This window comes from Chaetodon auriga, chromosome 6, assembly GCF_051107435.1.
Source record: "Chaetodon auriga isolate fChaAug3 chromosome 6, fChaAug3.hap1, whole genome shotgun sequence".
Classification (NCBI taxonomy): domain Eukaryota; kingdom Metazoa; phylum Chordata; class Actinopteri; order Chaetodontiformes; family Chaetodontidae; genus Chaetodon; species Chaetodon auriga.
The window spans coordinates 17,469,576-17,491,990 of NC_135079.1; the positions used below are offsets into that span (position 1 = coordinate 17,469,576).

Genomic DNA, 22,415 nt, shown 5'->3' on the forward strand with positions numbered 1-22,415 from the left:
AAAAGATGAGTTGATGAGCATGAGTTTGAAGACCAATACTGGCATCAGGTACGATGATCCCTATGACACAAGGCCGCATTCAACTGTCAATAATCGTTATTGCAAATCAGTTTCGCCTTTTGTTGCCTTTATAGTCCAGTGTCCATTTGTATTGCTCGGTTAATAAACCAACCAATCCAATAATAACAGTGATTTTCAGTTATCACAGACAGACTTTCTCAGCATTTAGTGCCTGTGCTGACACTGAAACTTCAGCTTTAAGCCATGTGTATCATCTTGTTATTGTCGTCCTCCATTACCTGTTGGAAACAAGCCTGGACCAGGTTCTCTGGGAACAGATTCCTAATCAGATCAAAGAAGGCATCCAAGCTGGACACGTCATCATTTTTCTCGCCCTCGCCCAGATTCTCCTTTAGTTTGGGGTTGCCAGGGTGGATGGCTAACACCAGGATGACTCCCAAGACAGCAGCAATTACAGTGGTGCTCATGTAGTAGACCATAGCTCTGGTGCCCAGGCGACCACTGGATTTGGCATCCAGACCAGCCAGACCTGCAGCCAAAACAAGCAAGACTGTGTTTACCTGGTAATTACTTAGACTTACTGAATGGAAATGTTGACTTTATTCTGCAAGCCATCAACGTTGGACAAAAAGACCATTAGGGAATTACACAATGGTGTTCAATCAAGTGCATTATGCATGGCATGGTGCATTAGATGAAATAGTGTCAATTATGATTTCGTGATGTCTATTTGGGAGACGTATCACAGTAGTGAATGGTGTAGCTAAAGAACTGAAGGTTTATTTGCCCTTGTAATCAAATGCAACTGTAGATGAGTTGTTCACTTGTTCTATCAAATGTAGATAAAATGCACCATGTCTAAACATGTCTAAAGCATGCAATATTCTTGTAATAATATAACGTATTTGCCATAAACAATCAGTCAACACTGCACCTGTGATTAAACTGGAGATGATGAGTGGCAGGATCAACATCTTCAGCATCCTCATCAGGATATCTCCAGGAAAAGCAATCACCATGACAATATCTGGGTGGATCGGGGAGGCAACGCGAAGCAACATCCCTGCTACAGCTCCCAAGATCACACCTGCAGAGCAAGGAGGAGTGTGAGTGAGTGAAACTACAAGAGTGTGTGAAGGCAAAAGAGAGGAGAATCAGGAATAAAGTCTGATATTTTGAAGTCAGAGAGAAGAAAATCAGATATTACATTTGAATAAAACATTTTAAAAGTGAAAAGCCATTTCCTATGGGTGTATTCTGTGCTAATGGAAAAGACTTAGATTTTATCTATGAAGTAACAAATGAGACATGATTTTCTCCTTAAAGGTCCAATGTGTAGGATTTAGTGGCATCTAGAGGTGAGGTTGCAGATTGCAGCCAAGTGAATTCCCTCTGCCTCACCCCTCCCTTTCCAAGGGTGCAGGAGAAACTGCAGCAGCAGCAAAACCCATGTTTTTAGCAGCCACAGTAGGGGAGGGTGAGGCGAGGGGTATTCAGTTGGTTACAATCTGCAAACTCATTGCTAGATGCCCCTAAATCCAACACACTGGTCCTTTAAAGAGGACAGTGGGCTGAGAGGATAAAACGGAAAACTCCGAAGAGAGAGGAAAGCTCATGGGGGATTAAGATCAGATCTTTGAAGCAGTAGGGAGGAGGCCGCATGTCAGATTCCCTGGTGAAGCCTCTTTAATCTCTGCAAACCTAAAATGTTTTCGAGGATTTTTCACTTTGTTGCAGGGCAACTAAAAGAGACTAACACTGAGATTCAATAAAGCGGAAAAAAAGAGGTGCAGTAGCTGTCATTAATCTCAGGTTAACCTTGGTTGTTTCTTCTTCCAGTGAGGTTTTTTTTTTGCTACCTTACCTATCCTCTGCTTCAGTTCACTCTCTAGAAACCTGGAAATAATGACATTTTAAAGATCGGCCCCTCCCCAACAAAGCCACTGCTGACCCTTGACATATCTCTTTTCCTGCCACACAGTATTTCTTCCCCCAAATTAAAGATGACCTCTGTGTGCTCCAACCCCCCTGAAGCTCTGCCTACCAGACCCAGTAGTTGGCCTCTGTCTGTCTGTCTGTCTCCCACAAGACAAAACTCCACCCCCCACCCCCCCATGGCTGCACTTCCTCTGCTACCACACCACTGCCAAAGATCACACAGCCTGAGATGCTGTTTAATAACACACACTGGAATCAAAAGCCCTCCAGCTTTTCTTTTCCTTTTTTTTTTTTTTTGGAGATTGTAAGCTGTCCTCTGTGCTTCAATCTATCTTGCAGTCTAGCAGCATCCTGTGGATTCTGCACACCCAATGGTTTTGGATGGCACTTGATTTCCTGTGCCTTCTCTTTGGCCCATTTGCAAGTTCCCATTCAGGCTCTTATCTGCCAAGTGACAGATGATCAATGATCATGCTGGCTCACTTGCCTTGTGAGAGTCCTGCCAAGTGGGGTGAGATGTACACATTACACATGGTCACATAAACACATATCCATGCAGGCAGGATACAGATAGATGGGCGTATGCGTGGCTAAATGACATATACACACATTTAGACGCATTTATACAGTTTTAAAAGATTCAAGGCTATGCTTATAAAACGGTAAGATTGGGAAGGACCACACAGCCGCCAGACCCCAAAGAATAAATGATATGTGCTGGTTAAACATAAATCTGATTTAAGACCAATAACCAGAAATTGCATCGCTGCTTTCGTGCCTTTTCTTCTTTTCATTAAATCTCCCCCTGTGGAGCAGCGAGCCACCGCTATAATCAAGATATTTTTCATGCACCACCAGAGGCTGTTTGGGTGTCCAGCGCTGCAGAGAGCTTTTGATAGCAACAGGTGGCAAAGAGCTGGGGAAGGTCAGGACACCCAGTCATCTTACTGTCTGGTACACTGAGCAAGCACAGATGGCATCTCCTCCTCTTATTACAAGCAAGCTGCATAATCGAGCTCTGACTTAACAGAACACTGAGCTCAGTGGTGAGCGGTGGCCATCTTTAGCAAGCCCAGCTTTTTTTATCAGGTCTTTTGGGAAGAAAGAAACAAAAATGCAGCAGTGATGAGGTGACTTACCAAGGACGGTGAGTGTGAGCAGAAGGTTCTTGAACATCTTGGAGCAGATTTTGGCACATTTGGACTGAGGCCTGGCCTCAATGGGCTCCAGGTGACTCTCGTGCATCCTCACCTCAACTTGTTTAGGCATACTGTTGGCACTGCCACAGAGAGACAGAAGAACAAACGAAACACTCATTTACAAAATGCAAAACGGTCCAGCTGAGCCCCTTCAAAAACACACACTTGGTGGCCACACAGCATCATTAACCAGTATATGTGTATCATGTGGCCACGTTCTGTCGTGTGTGGTCACTGTGAGAAAAAAACAAGACAATGAAGGGCAATAAAATGCATAATACAGAAATGAGATCCTTTGGACAAGCAATGAAAAATGTTAAGCATTAAAGTGTACTGCCAAGGTGTCACTCCAACACTGTTCATGTTACTATAGCATCCAATAGAGGGAAGCTGACGACAAGCTGCTGCTTGTTAAATTGCAGTCCTTTGGGGCGATACTTCAGACATAAGGCATCAAGTCAGTTTATTAAAAACCACAAATCTTTGCATTTCTTAGGTACAGCTTTCTATTAGAGAGTTTTGTAAAGAAGTTGCTCTGTGTTTTGATAAAATAATAACTGTCTGGGGTTTTGTAAGAATCCACTGGCATGTTTATGTTATGTCATTTGTTCTGACTGCAATAATATTAACAATAAAAATGGCAGGAATTAAAGGTGTTCCACGCACAGACCACTGAAGTAGATTGTATTTTGAATACAAATTTCAAAACAGCTAAATTCCACATTGAGATAGAAAATATTGTATCATGCCGTGTGTGTTTTATTACTCAGTTCCTGTATGAGGTTGTTCACAGAGTAGACAACCAGAGACTTGGCCTTGTGTGTCTAGAGATATAAGACGATGAAAAAGTGAAGCAGATGTCAACTTGAAAAAGTTTGATGAAGTACGGAGAAAAGGAGCAAACACATTGCCTGTTAAGACTTATAAACCCACTTACACATTCTACATGTCAGTAAATTTAGCCGCAAAAAAGACCTCAAATACAATTGTGGGTAGAGAGGGCTCAGTCACAGAGGCTAGTTCATTGTGTGAAACATGATTTCCTATTATAGGCAGCACAGAGCAGTTTCCTGCGGTCCCGTCGAAGTATGAATGGGTTTGTTAGTGAGAAGAGAGCCAGCTGTGTCTGTCACATGCCAGTAAGGCAGGTGTTCAACAGCTCGAGCTGTCGGAGAAAGTCAGCGAGGCTGAGAAAGAGACTGAGGCGCAGCGGCTTTGTATTCATCATTTCCTCAACCAGTTGCAGGAATAATCTATCAAATTGTCTTTGCTGGGTTGACATATTTTTTGTCTATGGGGAAATGGAAATGCCTGTGTGTTACTATTCATCACCAATAAGCGCATGAAAATGTGTCCTGTGATGAATTACAAAGAAAAGCAAAGAAGAAATAATGCGGCTCTGACCTTTCACCTCACGCCTGGGGTTCATGGCTTAAAACTCACAAATGGACGCCTCAGTGTTGAAGTGTTTTTTGTCCTCATACCCTCCCCCGTAGTCCACAATGAAGTCCAAACACTTCATAGATATCAATCATGTTGGCTGTCAAGTTTTTTCAAAGCTGGAACTTGATCAAAGGCAAGACAGCGAGCTCAAATCAATAGGAAACTTCCTCCCAACCAAAAGGCTCTTTATGGTGTCGTTGCTGTGCAAGTGCTCACTAATAATTCCACTCGAACACACACAGAAGCTCACACATTTACACACACCTCCCCCAGCTTTGTGTATTGCTGCGTTGTGAGCTTGGCTATAGGAAGACCAAATGATCAGCTTCCAGGCACACAGATGGACCGGGCCTATCTCCTCTCGTTAATTTCAAAGTGTGAAATGCAGAGGACACAGCAGGCAAACAGTAGCCACAGTTACACTCTACCTCTGCCTTATTTCAACCCTAACGCAAAAGCTGAATGAATTGGCAAAACCCCTGAAATAAAACGCTGAAAAATTTGCATTACCATGTAATCCCATTCCATAAGAGTGATGAGTGCTGCTAATTGAATTTTCACCCTTTTCTCTCACTTTCATTATTTTTAGCACTGAGGGAGAGGGGAGGCAGACGTCAGACATCACCGAGGTCAGACATTATTCTGTCATGATCCTCTCATTAGCGCTTCTCTCACCCAGTCAGAGACAGATGAGGGAGCGGGTTTGTATGACCCAGTGATAGATGAAAATGAGAATTTACAGCTAAGAGTAATAAACTACAGCAGAGAGCTATCATTTTACAGCAGCATAGGAAATAACAATGTGCTTTTTACCGCTGCAGAATACTGTTATTGGCTTGAACATTCTCCCCGCTGTACATGACTTTAGCTTTCATTAACATGACACACACTTAACTATGTTCATGTCATGTTATCACGTGAAACGAATTCATTCTCTGTGCCCTACAAAATAACTCGGAGATATTAAGCTTTTTTAGTTTTCAGCATCTGTTGACTTCAATGGATCTGAGCTGCTTGTCTTAGAAACCATGAATACATGAAATGTGACTAAGATGTTAAGAGCCTCTCAAGTGTCGGTTTCTTTGACTTAAATATCCAACAGAACCTCATAACTCAAAAGTCATGACATTCACATATGGACACACACAGAAACGCACACACTCACACACGCACTCACACATTCATACACAGTTTCTTCTGTCTCTAATGGGATCATCTTATGAACCGGTTAATCTTGGCCGAGGGCTTAGTCAGATTAATTGCATTACAGGACCATAAAGCCATGAAGAATTAATGAAGGTTTTAATAAAACAACACCTGGTGTCAACCCAACAGAAAGATGTTCACATTCTCCCAAATTAATATAATTCCCTCTTCACTTCTGGTGAGAGGTTTCCTCTATTTTCTACTGATGCACTTTAAACAACTTTGAACTAAAATCAGTTACTTGAGTGTTACTCAATCAATAAGCGACAGACGCGAAAGAGCAGAAAATGTAAAAGAAGTGAAAGTATATTATGCCCAGAACTGTAAATGGTATGCACAGTACTTACTTCATTTCTGTTGGAGTTGAGGTAAGTGCTATATACATTGACCAGGGTCAAATCTCCAGCCTTTGGTATCTAAGAGTTGAATCAGCACAACAAATCGTTAATGGGATCCCGACTGCTCCATCCAAAAATGTTGCCAGACGTCGGCAGATAAGGTCCCAGGTACAGCCGGCAGCTGACAAACACCAGAGCTCTGCTGACAGCTAGCAGCTCTCAGCTGTCCACCAGCTCTTCCAAAGCATCCAGAGAGGAGCAAGTCAACACAGCCCAGACGACAGCCCCAGTCACAGCCACGGCAACCTGATTTGCCCCATCCTGATGTCTGCATACCCTCCTCAGCCCCCACCCCCTGACTCCACCACCACCACCACCACCCACAACCAGCTAGACACCAAGACACACACACACAGAGCACACACACACACACACATCCAACAAACCTAGAAATAAATAAATAACAAAAAAGAAGAGAAGTGGAGGGAGGAGTCAATATCTGAGCTTAACAGTCAAATCCCTCAGAGACCCTCTATTCCCTGGATACAGTAATCCCCCCAGAGAGCACCCTCCTGGACACATCCAGCTACACGGGACAGCGAGGCAAAGGCCAGGCTGCGGGAGATGAACAGGATGATGCCTGCTAATGGCACAGTGCAGACAGTAGTGCTTTGTAAGTAGCCGAGAGGGGAATAAATGACAAAGGAATGACGAATGGAAGATTTAATATCCATAATGTTGCCGTTTGGGGGCTTTGAGGTCATCCTGATGGACAGCGGATGATAGGTTAATGTTAACTGCTCTCTGTAGATACGCTATAACATATTATGTCACAGCGGTCCAGGAGCGTGATGTTATGACGTATGTTCTGTCCTCTACTCTGTAAACAGCCACATGTGCAAATCATCAGATTCAACAATATAATAGATAGATATGTATATAAGGTCCTCAATAATGTAAATGAAGGAAAATAGACACAAAACATCTGTCTTTAAAGATACTGGCAAAATAAGGTCCACACATTCAAGTCACACATACTACAACATATAGATTTACGTGTCCCCACTATTCAACAAAACTCCAAAGCGCTGAACTCCAAAGCACAAATGACCAACGTGATTCATGTGAGGACGGTGTCACGCTGATTTCCCTCTAGTCTCCCAGCAGCATGGGACTTCACATCACATTGACCAGTATCACATTATTCTAATTAGGGAAATGTGTTGGAAAGCTATTTCCTCCTCAAACAAATGACCAACTGCACAACAAAAGCCAGAGGAATCCCATCTCTGCCGGCAAAGGTTGTGTCATGAGAAATCACTCATCCTAAATCCCTTGACATGTCATACTCATTCAAAGGGCTCTCTCAGGGAAGAGGGAGCATTTTCAGGATGGGAGCGAGAGAGTAGGGCAGAGAAGAAGGGGTTACAGGGGGAAGTAAGAGGGACACTAGGGGAGAAAGGGGTACTGGGGTCACACCAGCACCTCTTAGCCAAAAGAGGGGCCTGTGAGGGGAAGGCTGAGGCAGCCATCCCTGCTCTTGGCTGGTACCATGTGAAGCGCTCTGCTTCCTCTCTCTTCCTTCTGAGGGGCTTTGTTTCACACGCAAACAGTGGCAGTGGCCCCAACTCGCCCGGCCAAGCGCTGCATCCAAACTGGCAGGGGCGAGAAAAGAAGGGAGGCGGTTTGAATGGGAGGGGGTATAAGGGTATAGCGAGGGGAGGGGAAGGGGGGCAGTGGGCATGTCCAGAATGCCAGTTCTTTCAGGCCACTGATGTCATGCCTGTGCCCACCGTGGGAGAGCAGCGGAGGGACCAAGGCGCCCCTTTCTCTTTCCCCCTCCACAGTCTCTTTTTCCAGGATGAATGAATCTTTCAGAAGCTGCGGCCCATTGTGTCCCATAATCGACGGCGATTATCCCGATTTTATGCTGCCTTCCCAGTGTGAGGAGGTTCCCTGAGTGCTGGTATTGAGGACCGCTGCGATGCAGCAAGGACCACGAGGGGTTGTCCTAGCAACACTCTACAGCTTAGAGAGAAGGGGATGAAGGGGAAAGAGGAAGCTCACAGCCACACACATGCACACACACCGAGCAAACAAACACACAGCCTGCACACACACCACATAAAGACAGAGTAAGGCTTTAAAGATTAGCAAACAGATAGACGCATTATATCTTTACCTCACCAAAGACAATTTCATTTCATAGACAAAGAATTAATGAAGCATTCAAACACTGTTTGGCCTTTTGCTTCTTTGGTGTCCATGCTGCATAATTAATGAGACACTGTCACACGCTTTGCCATACAATACCTCTACCATCCGCTTTGCATTAGCGACTGGTTGCGTGGTTATACTTGTCTAATTCAGGTTATTGGGATCCATGCAATATCACACAGGAAGAAGTGAGGATACAAGTTTCCCACTGGTCTCTGGAGGGGCCCGATGCCCGTTCTCATGACTGGAGCATCACAATATACTGTGAGGTAAAGACAACTGGAGCTGGGCCAGGCTCCGGATATATCTGGCCCCTCTGGGCCTCACAGCCACTTGCCATGCAGTGGGAAGAAATGGCTCACACATACTGGCTGCCTAGGAGCTGTGAAAAAGCCCCCCCCACCCCCCCACCCCCCAAATGAAGCTCTCAGCAAACACTTCAGGTTGTGCTGTGCATAGGAAGTGGGAGATAAATTCCAGCAGCTGAAGAAAGGGAAACGTGGTCACTTTATGCCTCTCAATTATGTATCGCTTTACGGCTGTCGGGATGAATGCATTTAGTGATAGACGGCGACAGAGAGATGTATTAACCATCATGCAAATCTGGATTATTCCATCAGCAATGTAGCTCAACAAAACACAGCAGACCCTCCAGGAGTCCTGCTTACTAACAGACAATATGTCCCATGAGTAGGGGCACCGTGGCAAAAAACTTTCCCATCGGGTGGAAGCTGCCTCAGAACTTTGCATAACCCCAAATACAAAGCAACAATCAACACCAGGCTTCCCTGTTATTCCCACTGTGACTAATGTTTAAAGATGGAAAAGACTGTTCTTATACTATGTGTTTCATATCTTACAAGTGTTTCATATCTGCCTCTGATGTCCAAAAGACTGCTTTAAATGTATGTTATGTGTGTATCCAGTGATGAAATGAACTTTGGAGGAGCAAGAATACAGTACTGATCAAAGACTGGCACGGAGCCGAAGACACTGCACACTGCATGAAGCAGATTTTTACTGATATTCAGTCACGTGAAATCCACACTGTCACTCACTTTTGACGACAGGAAATAGCTGATCAATAAATGGACAGAAAATGTGTCCATTGATTGTCCCATTTCAGTGGAATAAATGAGTCGATTAATGTTTTACTATATTTCCAGCATTTACAAAAGCATGTTGTTAGTGATATATTGGAGTTTGGTTATTATGGGAATGGAAAACACTCTGTTTTACAGTATAATACATCACATACATCCATCAACAGCAATGTAACAGAAACAAATGCTTTTTGCTTTAATTCCTATAGATTACACAATGAAACTTAAATGCCTGCAAATCTGCATTTTACGTGCTTGTTAGAAATATATGGAGATATGGATATGCTTATAGAGCATGTAACATAATCTATATAATATCAATATAAATAATTGTAATTGTACATTCAAGTTTACATATCATATTTGTATTTTAGTTGCAGTCGTAAATACTTCATTCTGACTATATATTATCTACTATTGACCTCTTCAATACCTCATTTTTCAGGTGATTTATGGGGGCTACACTGACTGTGTGTGGGCAGTCTTGAAGACAGACAGATGTGTGGTAGCAGGTCAGGCATTCAGTACCATGGTCAGTGACACAGCCTCACTTCCTCAGCTCACACTGACCTGAGCTGCAGTGCTGAAGGAGCTGCCTGCACCACAACTTATCCTCGGTGATGTTAGCATGCAGCACCCCAGCACAGAAGAGCCCTCAAGTCACACAGACAGATACAGTTTTCACTCACACCCGTGCTTACTGTACACTGACCTCTGGCATAAATCATCAATATCTGGTGTATATATATGTGTGTTTTCTATAACAGTTACCACAATGCACAATGATTTACACAGCGTATGTAACAGCTGTAACTCTGTAATTCCCTTTCATTTTTGCAACTCTGTTTTACAGTCAGGGCGCATTCGCATCCTGGCAACGCATGATTGAACCATATTGGACGTGCCTGTCTCTCAGCATCCTCTAAGGTGTCCCTTTGTTTGGCTCACAACTCTTTGTGTCCATAATGAGGCAGTCATTAGAGGGAGCCTCTGGGAATCCTGAGGCTAGTGTTGTAGTCTGCATAGGTCTCTCAGATGTGACCAATCCCACTGTAATTATGCGCTAACAGCCCATTATGCTGGGGAGTGGTTGTTATAGGAATGAATTGGGTGATTCCCATTCATCTGGATAATATCTGCAGACACTTACAGCAGTTTGCTGGCATCTAATCCCACCACAACCCACTTCACAGTCGAGGCTACAGTTGTAGCTCAGATATAATCAAGTACTCGTCCCCACGTCTTTCCCTCTGCACCACCACCTTTAAGTCTCCTCTTTTCTCTTTATTTGTTGCATTCAAAGTGGGCAATTCCCAAACTCTCATTCATATTGCATGTCTCAGCTGTAACTCTTTCCTCCATCATTTTCTCAGAGCCTTAACTGTGATGCTATGTTTTCAGTGGTGTCCTTCAAAGCTGTAACCAAAAGGATTTTGTTGCTGGCCGTCCAGTATCCCCTATTCCCAGCCCCCACCTTCTGCTTTAAACTACACAGACGAAAGGTCAGTGGTGAAAAGAAGATCATCCATAGACATGTGAGATTACTTCCCCACAGCCTCCCCTATCAGACAAGGGGTCACACACCTATTGCAGACACAGTCATCTCTCATTTCTTTCCCCCTATAGCTGCTCTTGCATTCCTGCAGGCAACGTATGAAGCGATGCTACTATCATTAGCAAAGCCGCATCTGTTTAACAGAGCTGGCTATATAGCACCACGGAGCTTTTGATGGCGTTGGTCCGATCCCCACAGGAGCTCATTAAATCTGCCAGTGATGCAGGACCACCCCACCCCCTACTACAACCACTGCTGTGGTATACCCGCTCCATCGCTGAGAGGGGGATGACAGAGGCAGCGATAGAGAGAGGCGTGTGGTAGACAGAGGGAAGGGTGGGAGGGGTGAAACGGCAAGAATACCACATAAAGATAGATGTGTAACAATGTATGGGGGAAGGGTGAAGGAAAAAGGGAGGAGGGCGGAAAAGGGAAGGTGCGGCTGATGAAGGTAAGGATGGAGACAAAGGAATGGGATGGCAAACAGATGAGAAAATAAGTGAGGGCGGAGAGAAAGGGTTCTACGAAGGTCGGATTAAAGCAATCAATTGAAGTAGAGAATGAGATGGAGCATGTTGCTACATATACATTATATGAAGGGTTTCTACGTTATCAGGTTATCTGTGGATACATGAAGAGCTGACATCTGTGTTGGGCAGCTGGCCCTGTGAAATGGGATTAGTGCACAAATCACGTTTCATACATCACTAGACTCACCTGCCACACTCTCAGATTTAAAAATATGTAGACAATACATCCACTCACTGTCTAAACCCCCACTCACATTTGTGTGAGTTCATATAATGCAGGTGCACACACAATATTGCACTGTTGTCTGTGGTCATAAATCTCAGTTGGTCCAGTCCCTAGGTATTGGAGGCGGGGTGAGGGGGGTTACAGTCTCACTCAGGATTTGCCAATAAGAGGACTAAGGAGGATGGATGTTCTATCACTAATTAAACACTGGAGTCTGCAGGGACTGAGCGTAGCCTGCAGCAGTGGCCATGCCCCGCTCTCCTCACACCACCCCGCAGTGTTGAGACAGAGGGCATTCCTGCACACACACATACACACGCACACACAAACACACACAGCTCATTACATCAGCCAGCAAGGTTGGATGACCACACACGCACACACGCAAACACAAACAGACACGCACATGCACACACATGCACGTACATAACCATACAGTCCACATTTCTTGCACATGACTCACCGAGTCCTAAAGGCTGGTATTCAGTCAAACATTTTAATGAAACAAGAGAATGCTTGTGCGGTTAATCAAATGCTTAAGACAATAAAACCACCTGAAAATGCAGTAATATGATAATTCTGACCTCAAAGGGTAGCCAAATAAATTAATGGAAAAGCTGCCTTTTGCAGGTGACTGTTTAAGCACATGTTAACAAATGTGCGATAGCCAGCAGCTCACCTTAGACTTTAAATCTTTTAAAAGCACAGTAGCTGTATACTGCCTGCTGTCAGTACAACCGCAGAAATTCCTAGACATAAATTACTAATTTCACACAGTAATGCTTAATGTTTCATGTTTAAATGACTCCTGTGCTTCTGGGATAGTATGCGCCATATGGTATATACGGGCTGCATGTCATGCAGGTATGATCATTATCTCGTTGAAAAGATGTTTTTGATGCAAATACTCCCGCTATGCATTGTGCTGTTTTTTTTTTTTTTTTCTAATCACACTGTCTGTCTGTGCTGAGGAAAACAAATCACATGAAGGATGACCAGAAAACAATGGGGAAGCATATCAGTGAAGCAAGGAAGTGGGACAGAGCTGTCAGTCTCTCACACTCTGTCTCACTGTGTGCGCTTGTGCGTGTGTTATCTACAGTATGCATCTCTTCTCCTCATTACACAATTTTTTCACTGTCTCTCCCTCCTGTTTGCTCTGTTTAGTCTTTGTCCTTCCCTGTCACAGACACACACACACATGTACTGTATATACATAACATATCACCGCTATGAGGTATCAACTAAGAGATCATCTGCTATGTATGTCTGCAAACAGCGGAGGCAGGCATCAGAACCGCACTCTGTTTCTGAACACTGAAGCACACAGGATACCAAGAAAATCTTTGGAGTATGAAAAGCTGGTGTGAACTGAGTGCTGGCCAACTTTTAGTGTAGCAAAGAGAATTTAATCAGCAAATTCGATGATGCATGGAGTGAAAATATCATAAAATGAATCAGCAAAGATAAAGGCTGAAAACAATCCAAGAACTATGTTTACTTTGTCTTTCAACAATGACTTTTCTGCCATTTTAGAAAAGCAAAACTTTGGTTGACACTGAAAGCCTGCTTTCTTTTCAGGACCACTTCGCTGACACTGTTCTTTCAGAGCCGTCGATACACATGAACCAGGGGTGATTTCCTCATAACTTTTAATACTGTGAAAATAGGAGCGAACCTATTGCCTATTGCTGACAGTGATAACACGTGAAAAGCCACAGAGGGACTCCTGCTGCTGCTCCTCACTTCATTGTTTTTCTTTCCACGTCATTATTCGCCGCATACTTTGTCAAACTATGTAAATATTTCTTCAGTCACACGCAGCACTGGAATGCCATTGAGAGCGAACGCGCTCGCGTAGGCTTTTTCCACCGCCTAATTATGACAGCCTGCCTATAGTCACAGTCAATCATGATCAGAACCTCCGGGCAAAAACATTTTCAGCACATTTCCACTGTTTGATCCCACTTACTGCCAAATCCCCAGAGCACACTCATCTTAGCCTGCTCGAGGATGGTAAACCCCCTTCAGTTGAGATTTAAGGCGTACAACACAAATTCCACGAAATCCCGCTTCACTGTAATCCTCATACAATAAGAGGACCCAGGATTCCCAGTGATGTCGGGATCCAGCTGGATACAGCAGGATTCTGCATAGCGTGTAGGATGTAAAACTGATATCAATACAGTAGATGCAAATTAATTTAACCTGACATGAAACTTGGCAAGATCTGGCAAGAAACCATTGAAGATAAGCTATTATGTAATCAACAAGTTCATAGATAGATAGATAGATAGATAGATAGATAGATAGATAGATAGATAGATAGATAGATAGAGCTCCTAATTAACTAGTGCATAATGTAGTGAGCCAAAACCCTCTAACAAACCCCTCTCTGTGTTCATCAGCCATTGAGGCAAGCCGCTCTTGGAACACGCCACCCCTACTAGAATAATGGGCCACTTTACAGGCCTCCAAGTTAGTTCACAGAGTGTAGAGCTGGGAAACCGCTAGCACAGGGTTCATGGGGAGGAGGGGCAATTTAATTGTTTCCTTCATTTTTGTTTTTGTATAAGCCCCCCACCCCTCTCTCCTCTTTTACTTCTGAAAAGGGGGCTGACAAACATGCAATGAAGGGGATTGTTGTGTGTTCCGCTGGACAAGTGGGTGAGGTAAACAAAACCAGACTGTAGGGTCCATCAGCTGGGCTCGTCGGGATGGGATAGGCTGAGCAGTGGGGAGCAGCACACATGCAGAGGGAGGATTGGTCGGGGATCTGTGGAGTAGGAGGGGTGAGGGCCGTTTGGGGGAGAGGAGGGGAGAAGGGTAAAGAGTCCTGAGGGTGAGAGAGCAAAAGGGGTTTATCCGGAAGAAGTGGGAGGTGGACATGGGTGCTGAGGTTACTCCTCCGAGTGTGGGCATTGTATTTGGTGCTGAAGTTCTCATGCATGTCCCGTTTTGGCTCCCTAACATGTCCGAAAGTGACGGAGCTCTCCGCGATTAAGCAGACAAGTGGCAGGTCTGCTCTGCGCTCCCACAGCTCAGGCTATTTACATACTCAAGAGGAACATTAATGCCGGCCGATCCCCCAGAGCTGAACAAAGAAGCACACAAACCTGCCTCAGAGGCCCATTACGCTCTTAATTGAGGATTTGTGGAATAGTGAAAAGGGGGCAAAGGAAGAGGAAGGTGGGTGAGATGGAGAGGGCTAGTGGGTAAAGTGGGCAATGACACTAGTTTTACTTCAATTTGAACTTTTTTTACATTCATTTTTGTTTCTTGTTTTTTGCCCAGTTCCTGGTGAGGGCAGCCCTCAGCTGATGACACGGGGCTCAAATGTGAAAATTATATTTAGCTACATCTTTATCAGCACATGGAAACACTAGGCATTATCGAATCCCTTTTCTTTTTCCAATTCATCCTCTTTCGCTTTATTCCCCATTCGCTGATCCTCCCATTATCCTCATTATGAAACTGTCATAAAAGCTTTTCTCTCGAAAAGAAGGATATGAGGAGAAAAGCAGAGCACCTCCTACAGGATAAAATGAATTTTTCAAAAGACGTTTAATCACATTGAGGTATTTTTAAGCATATTTTGAAAGCTGCTCTGATTATCTAAGGTCACGTGGTGCATTTATAATACACTGAATCTCTCTCTTAAAGTGAAAGTTCATTATCTTACTGCCTTTGTGTTGGCATAAACAAACGCAGCTCCATCTGATAACCAGTGTGAATCTGTCAGATTGCATCTTGTGACAATTGTTCCGATGAAGTCTTCTATTTGTTTTGAATGAATCCCTTAATGTGCTTTAATTATGATTCTTTTGTTGCCACACAATTAGGTGATTGTTCTCAGTGGCATGGTCTTTGGTGCCAAGAGAAAAAACAAAACAAGACCCCCCCTGTCCAGCCCCTCTCCCCTTTACCAATCACTCTCGGAGCAATTTCGTGACTCCTCCCGCTGACCTGAATTCCGATGTAGCAGGTGCCATTGGGATGTGGGTGGTTTGGGGTTTTCGGGGAGGAGGACAGTGGCAGGGGTGAAGAGGTGGGTGGGATGAGGCCTTCACTGTACCTCAGTAAACACTCAATCAGGCTTCTCTGGGGCCTCCCACCCAGTGTGTAAATGGTAATTTACAATTCTGAATTCTGTTGACTCTGAGTTCCTTTGAAAAGAAGGAATAAAAACTACAGATTTAATCATTTAAACTGGAGTGGATACAGCCACTATGAACCAGATCAGGTCTGTGAGAGGTATGGTGTGAGGTGAGGTGTTGGCCTAACTCTTATCTTAGTTATCAACTATGGTGGACATTTCTTCCACTTGTGGACTCGGTAAGCTATTTGTACACATGTGGGCGACTCTGTCCGTGACTTTTGACCTGTGTCCACCAGATGAAACCAAACAAAAAATTCCCACATGGTTCTTGTATTGGCTGCACACCCAATTGTAATCTCAAAATGTTTTTGCTTCACTTTTACACCTGATAGACTGGAGACTGCTGAAAAAGTTGAAATTACATCTAACTATGTATGTAAATTTGTGATCCAGCTCTTGAATTGTAAACCTTTGCACTTTGGGGTATTTTTGGACACTTTAAAGTATATTTGGTTTTCAGCCTATTGTCTACTTTAATATATTTTATTTGTATGATTGTTTTATTAGTATACAGTGTTGTGTGTTGTAATGTCTGCCCTGCACCGAGGTAAGTTGCACAATATTTTTTACTGGTAACAAAGTTACTAAATCTGCATCTGTATTTACTGTCTTTTGGCCACATGTCACAGCTGTCAGGTGCGTTTCTTTGCCCGTGTTGTGAGAACATTAGGGGAAATCAAATTTCCACCACGTAATAATTCTTGGACCAAATGCAAGTTGTCTGGAACTGGAAATGGAATTAATCTTTTCTACACACAAGGTTTACAATTAAGCAGACACTAAAAGATAAAGACAAATAACTCTTTAAGCGCTGATTAAATGATAAACACACATGGTTCTACTTTTGGAGATTATGCTCCATCCCTTGCTCATCAGCACAAATTAAACAGGGCAGCTTCGTGATGGCTGCTGTCTCATACCGAAACTGAAGAAATGCCTTGATGGCCAGCAGAGATCTATCGCTTTGCCGCCCAGCAGCAGACTCGCTAGTGAATGCCTGTGTTTCTGTTCCTGTGCAGTCATACAGAAGTGAAGGGAGCCAGGCTCTTTGTTTGGTCAACCCATGGGAAAGGCCTCACTCTGTTCTGCTCTCTGAGAACTGAAGCACTGATTCTATAGGCAAGACTACAAGAAAAAGAGGAAAGGAGCATGAATCCCACACATCAGGAAGATTCACATCAGGAATACAGTGAAGAGGAGTCCTGAAAACCAAAGAACAGGCAAAGGAATAGAGGGAGCATCAAGTGCAGGAACAAATGCAATTGGATGATATTAAGGTAATTAGGGAGGACTGAAATGAAAGGAACGGCTAAGGAGAGAGAAAGAGGAGTATTGAGAAAGTGTGTAAAAGAGAGACAGAGATAGACGAGCATGAGGGTGGTGAAAAGTGAAAAGAGGAGCTGGATGGCACTTTGGCAGCTTCAGCGTGTTCCCATGAGGATTACTCAAGCACTAGATGCCACAGACTGCCAGCAAGACCACAGAGAAGCTCCCTGAATGGAGACACACAACACCAGCACAAATACACATCTCTGTAGATGTCTCCCCGCCGTATCCTGGTGTCTGTTTCACCTGCTTCCCTCGTTTTTTCCCCACGTTCTACTGTCCTTTTTTTTCCTCCCTTTTTCTTTCATTCCTACACTTTTCCCAGCTTGTTCCCCGCCTCCCTTTTCTCACTCTCTATTTTTATCACTCCTTCTGCAGCCTTTCCAAGCAGCAGTGAGAGGAGAGGCTGCAGACAGGTAACATATGCTGCATCTTCAGGCTGCATGTGCGGGCCCTTTTACATCCTCATGCATGGCCAGAGCTCTCTGTTCCCAGACAAAAAGGGGAGAAACAACCCCAACTTCTACCCTCCTCGCTCCCTTCATCCTGTATCTCTTTTCAACCAAAGCAAGAGGTCCATGTTTTACAGTCTGTCCTCCACATCTTTCTGTCACTCCCACATATTAAAGCTGCTCTCCCACTCTATCTAACACTTCTGGCTGTGTAAAATCTCAGTTTGTCTGGCAGAAGCTGAAGTGTTTCCACATTGTTCTTGTTTTGTTTTGTTTTGGTTTTTTTTATTCTCAGGTGCTAAACTGCACCAAAGTACATTACAGAGCAGTGTACAAAATACGAGGGCAGCAAGGAAAATAGGCCAGCACGCTCTGCTGCCTGCTCACTTTCTAATGCGTCAGGCGTCATACAGGAAATAAAACTAATTCTTCCCAATGAAAAATTCTACATTATCGCAATCTGCGCTCTACATGTCACCGTCCTATAGGATTCAATTTATCTTTCAGCTTACTCCGTAACGTCAGTGCCATTTCTTTGAGTCGGTTCACGTCTGCTAACTGGTGATGGCTCACTTGCCATCTGGTCATTCTCAGTCGTCTGTGAGTGTTCAAATCCATCCAGTGGATTTCTCTCTTAATAACTCTCAAGCACAGACGACTTATTTAATCAATCAATAAAACTCCTGAGATCGATTGGTAAAATGGAATTTCCCCAGTAAAGCACAATCAATGAAGAAGAGGCTATCGGTTAGTCAGGATATTGATTTTTTTTTTTTTTTTTTTTTTTTTTTGGAATAGTGTGCTGTTACTTCCTTTTCCTTTTCCTTTCATATTAATTACCGCTGACTTGCATATCTCCACAACGATGCATGTGTGTGTGTGTGTGTGTGTGTGTGTGTGCCTCACAGAAGAACAGCCTGTATTAAACACAAAGGCACACTTGCAAACACACATGTTCATGTAAACATCTACTCTGCCCTGAGCACCCTGGGCGATGTCTACTCTAATTAAGGGAAGGTCTTCACAGATGGTTATCCTAACAGATTCTGAGAAATATGATTTGGACTCCTTTCCCTTCCAGTGGGAGATGGGCGACGCTGCAGGGCTTTGTCTGGGCGTGAGTGCCGCTGTATGTTGTGTGTGTGCGTGTATGCGTGCATGATTTCTTTGATGCTTTTGTGCTCAGAGGGGTAAATGTTTTCCTGATTAGACATTGGAGTTTGTATCATTAACTTTGAATAACAGTCAACGAAAAAAAAAAAAGTTTGTTATCAGCATTGATTGTGAGTGTGACAAACACAGCTAAATATTGATATCACACAATTAATGTAGCTTTGATTTTTGTCCACCAGTGACCCTGATGAAGATGTCTGTCCTGAATGAGAGACTAAGATGTCAAAACATATTATATCTAAAAGGAATTTAAAGTAATCCTGACATAATGCTGCATTCATTTTGATGCGTCCAGTCTATTCAAAAGACAGTGTGAATGGGAACATTTCAATAAGCTGGCAAAAACGTAAATAGGATATATTTCCTAGAATAACATACAGAAAAACATAAGCACCCAGGAAATAATTTGTTTTCTCCCATTTTCTAACAAATGCGGGGAAAGAAGGATTAAAGGAGCTCTCCCAGATGAAAGTCACTGCATAAATTCCCTTACACGAACGCCACTCTTCCCTGTAAACAAATGCTAAATATGTTAATAACGTGCTCAGAGAGACTCCCATTGATTTGGATGTGGATTCTCATTTATGTGAACTGGTTGTTATGGCTGCTTTCACAGCATGCAACCCTCTCACGTGATAAACACATACACTCCCTTTAAAAAAAAAAAGAAAAAGAAAAAGAAAAAAAAATCCATGCATTTATATTCTAAATGACTCATCCTGCCTTTCAGCATGTCTGACTTTTCCTTGAATATCTGTCGTGCTCACTCATGTAAGGTAGCAAATGCCACAGTGCAGTATTAGAGGGCAGCCTCTGGGAAAAGGACAAAACGCGTTAGCTGCATGGACACTTTCCACTTTCCAGACTCCCCCAGCAATTACAGTGAAGGCCGAGGCCTCTTCAGATCCCAGCCCTGCCACACAATGCGCATGGTGCAGCCGGCTCCTCTCACCAGGACCACCGGTGGAGCACAAGCCCGTTAAAAATCCAAAAGGCCCACCTGATCTTCAGGTTGCATGCGTCAACGTGCCGCTGAGCGAAGCATCCACAAACACACCCTGCATCCGTTTTCAAGTGACAAGCCAGGAGTAACACTGACAGCGATCAACAGTCGGTGCCAAGAGAGCTGGTTTCCATGGTGACATTGATGGTGCTATTGGAAAACTGTGTGCGTGCGTGCGTGTGAACGAGCCTATGCGTTTTAATATGAGAGAGAAAGGGCTGCAACGATTGGCTCAAAAGGTGGGTGGTGATAGTAAGATGATAAACGGTCCGTTTTTCCCCTCCAGGAGCGTTTCCCAGTTCTGTGCAAAAATAAAAGACCTTCTTGATGTAAAGCTTTCACCGTGAAAGATCAAAAACACAGCGAGGTTATGGACACTGGAAAGAGCCCGGGCTGCTCCGCTGTATGCTCATTTTCACGGAATAATAAATTGCACAAGAAAATCACGCAAGTTCATAAAGTCGTGCAGCCTACACGATTTATTAGTCAGAGTGAGTCTAAAAAGGAGATTTCAGCAAAGCCACTTTGTGAACTCAAGATGCAACTTGTTGACTAATTTGCCTTCAAAATCACAGCACAAAGGAGCAGGGGTGATTGTTAAACAGGATTTACTGTAGGCTGCTCATGAAGTTGTCCCAGGCTCATTATAACGTGTTGTCGCCTTAGCTATTTCCATGAAGTAAATGCTTTTAAAGTTATCCTTTATATTGTAATTCAGTTCAAAAGCAACTTTCTCTTCTTTGGATCATCCAACACTTTATGAGAGGGGAAACATTGCGCGTCCGGCTGAAGCAAAGGTAAGGAGAGCCCTTCGGGTAGTTCAGAGAAGGCTGCTGTAGGCACCACTGAACGCACAGCAGCCAGAGACTGAAGAAAAACGTTTGTCCCAGAGGTTAGATCTACTGCTCCGCCACCAAAGTGTTGCCAGCGGCTGCTGTCTCAACAGACGCGCAGAGGCGCGTCTTGATTGTTCCATTTGATGTGAGTGGAAGTTACGGGGCATACATGTAAACTTAGATCATTCATCTACAGCAAATCAATTCGACTTTTATTTGATGCATGTGCGTCTTTGGCTGCAGGCTAATTAGTGAAACTGGAAATGAGATGTGAGTAAATGCAGCTCTTTTGTTCAGCCGTGTAATGTAATGTGCTCTTTGTTGACGGTCCGCGCTCCGGGACTTTTTTTTCCAGGTTGTTTAATTTATGCATCATGTATCAGTGGGATATGAATATTGCTCAAAGAATAAAACTCACAGGGTAATGTAAAGGAGATGTGCAAACATGTTTTCTCGCATTTCTGTTCGGTTTTTATCTACTAATAATGAACCCCCGATGCACCTGGAGCCATTTCTTGATTAAAGCCATCATTTCAATTAACATGTAACTTGTGATGATGAACAAGCAATTGAGCTACATTAAGTCACGATCAAGACAAGCCATGCACGTTGTCGCCATCCCCACTACTGCGCGTTTATGGATCCTATTTGCAAGCTAAGAAAAAAGAAAAAACAAAAAAACAAAAAAACAAAAAAACAGCCTCTTACCTTTGTTGAAAACTACGATGAAAAAACTTTTTGGTCTTGTCCCCTTGCAGGGTCTTGACGCATCCGCTTCAGAGAGGGTCAGCCACAGCGAGCTGCAGAGCGCACAGCGGTCCAGGACAGGGGCGCCTCACAGACCAAACGGAGGGATTTTCTGTCAGTTAAATCCGAGGAGCTCCGCAGCTCAACGATCCCACTGAATGAGCTCTGCCTCACCTCACTCTTCGCCGCTTTACTCCCCCACCCACCTCCGCCCGTTTCCCCCCTCTTTGTCTCTTCTGCATGGGAATGCCAACTCCCGTTGGTTGAAGATGCAGCCTATACCGTACTCCTCTCTCTCTCTCTACGTCTCTGTGTCTCTCTCTCACCCGCTCTCTCTCACACATACAGCCTCATCTGCGAACACCGTCTAAGTTGATGTAAAATCTGTCCATAATTGGTTGTTGTGCAGGGACCGGGGTTTCCCGTATTTTATGAAAATCGTCAAACCTGGGCGTAAACATAAAAAGCAATGCAATGACAGTGTGCATGAACACACAGAGGGTGTCCTACAGGTTCTCTGAGCCTCCCGTGCCCTTACTGGCCAGTGTTTGATGCTTTTCTGACCTTTATTTTGAAGCACTGCAGACTAAAACTAATTAAAACCAGGGCAAAACAACATCCTATTTATTCTCGAGTGTATTATCTACTGCAGGTCTAACTTATATCAGTTCAACAGAAAAGCATCTTAGTTACACAGCCTATACATTTCTCTGAGAATGAAAGCATTTCATTTTACACTGAACAAAAACACAAAATGCATGACCAATGTGAGTCAAACCCACGGTTGACATTTTATGCGATAGTGAGAGATGTTCAAAGACCAAGACAAAGTTCACAGTTTAGTGTTTAATGTAAAACATTGAAACACAGAACTGAAATGTAGATTCATGCACATGCTTATGGATGCCATCACAGTGACTTGAGGGAAAGCACGAGGGATGGC

The 22,415-nt window shown here is 43.8% G+C and overlaps 1 protein-coding gene across 4 annotated transcripts in view; it reads right to left on the bottom strand.

The window, feature by feature from the left end:
- Positions 1-21,852, bottom strand: part of LOC143321901 (excitatory amino acid transporter 2-like) — a 31,115-nt gene extending 9,263 nt beyond the window's left edge. Inside the window, exons 1-4 of one of the 4 annotated variants that reach the window (XM_076732629.1) lie at positions 21,434-21,852; positions 3,099-3,238; positions 956-1,108; positions 300-550 (exon numbers count right to left, since the gene is read on the bottom strand). In XM_076732629.1, coding sequence (XP_076588744.1) covers positions 300-550; positions 956-1,108; positions 3,099-3,228 — 534 coding nt within the window. In that variant the 5' untranslated portion in view covers positions 3,229-3,238; positions 21,434-21,852. Of the gene's footprint in view, positions 1-299; positions 551-955; positions 1,109-3,098; positions 3,239-6,154; positions 6,596-21,433 lie in introns of those variants that run through there. The other 3 variants (XM_076732627.1, XM_076732628.1, XM_076732625.1) reach the window with 3 other exon arrangements.
- Between the last annotated feature and the right edge of the window lie 563 nt (positions 21,853-22,415).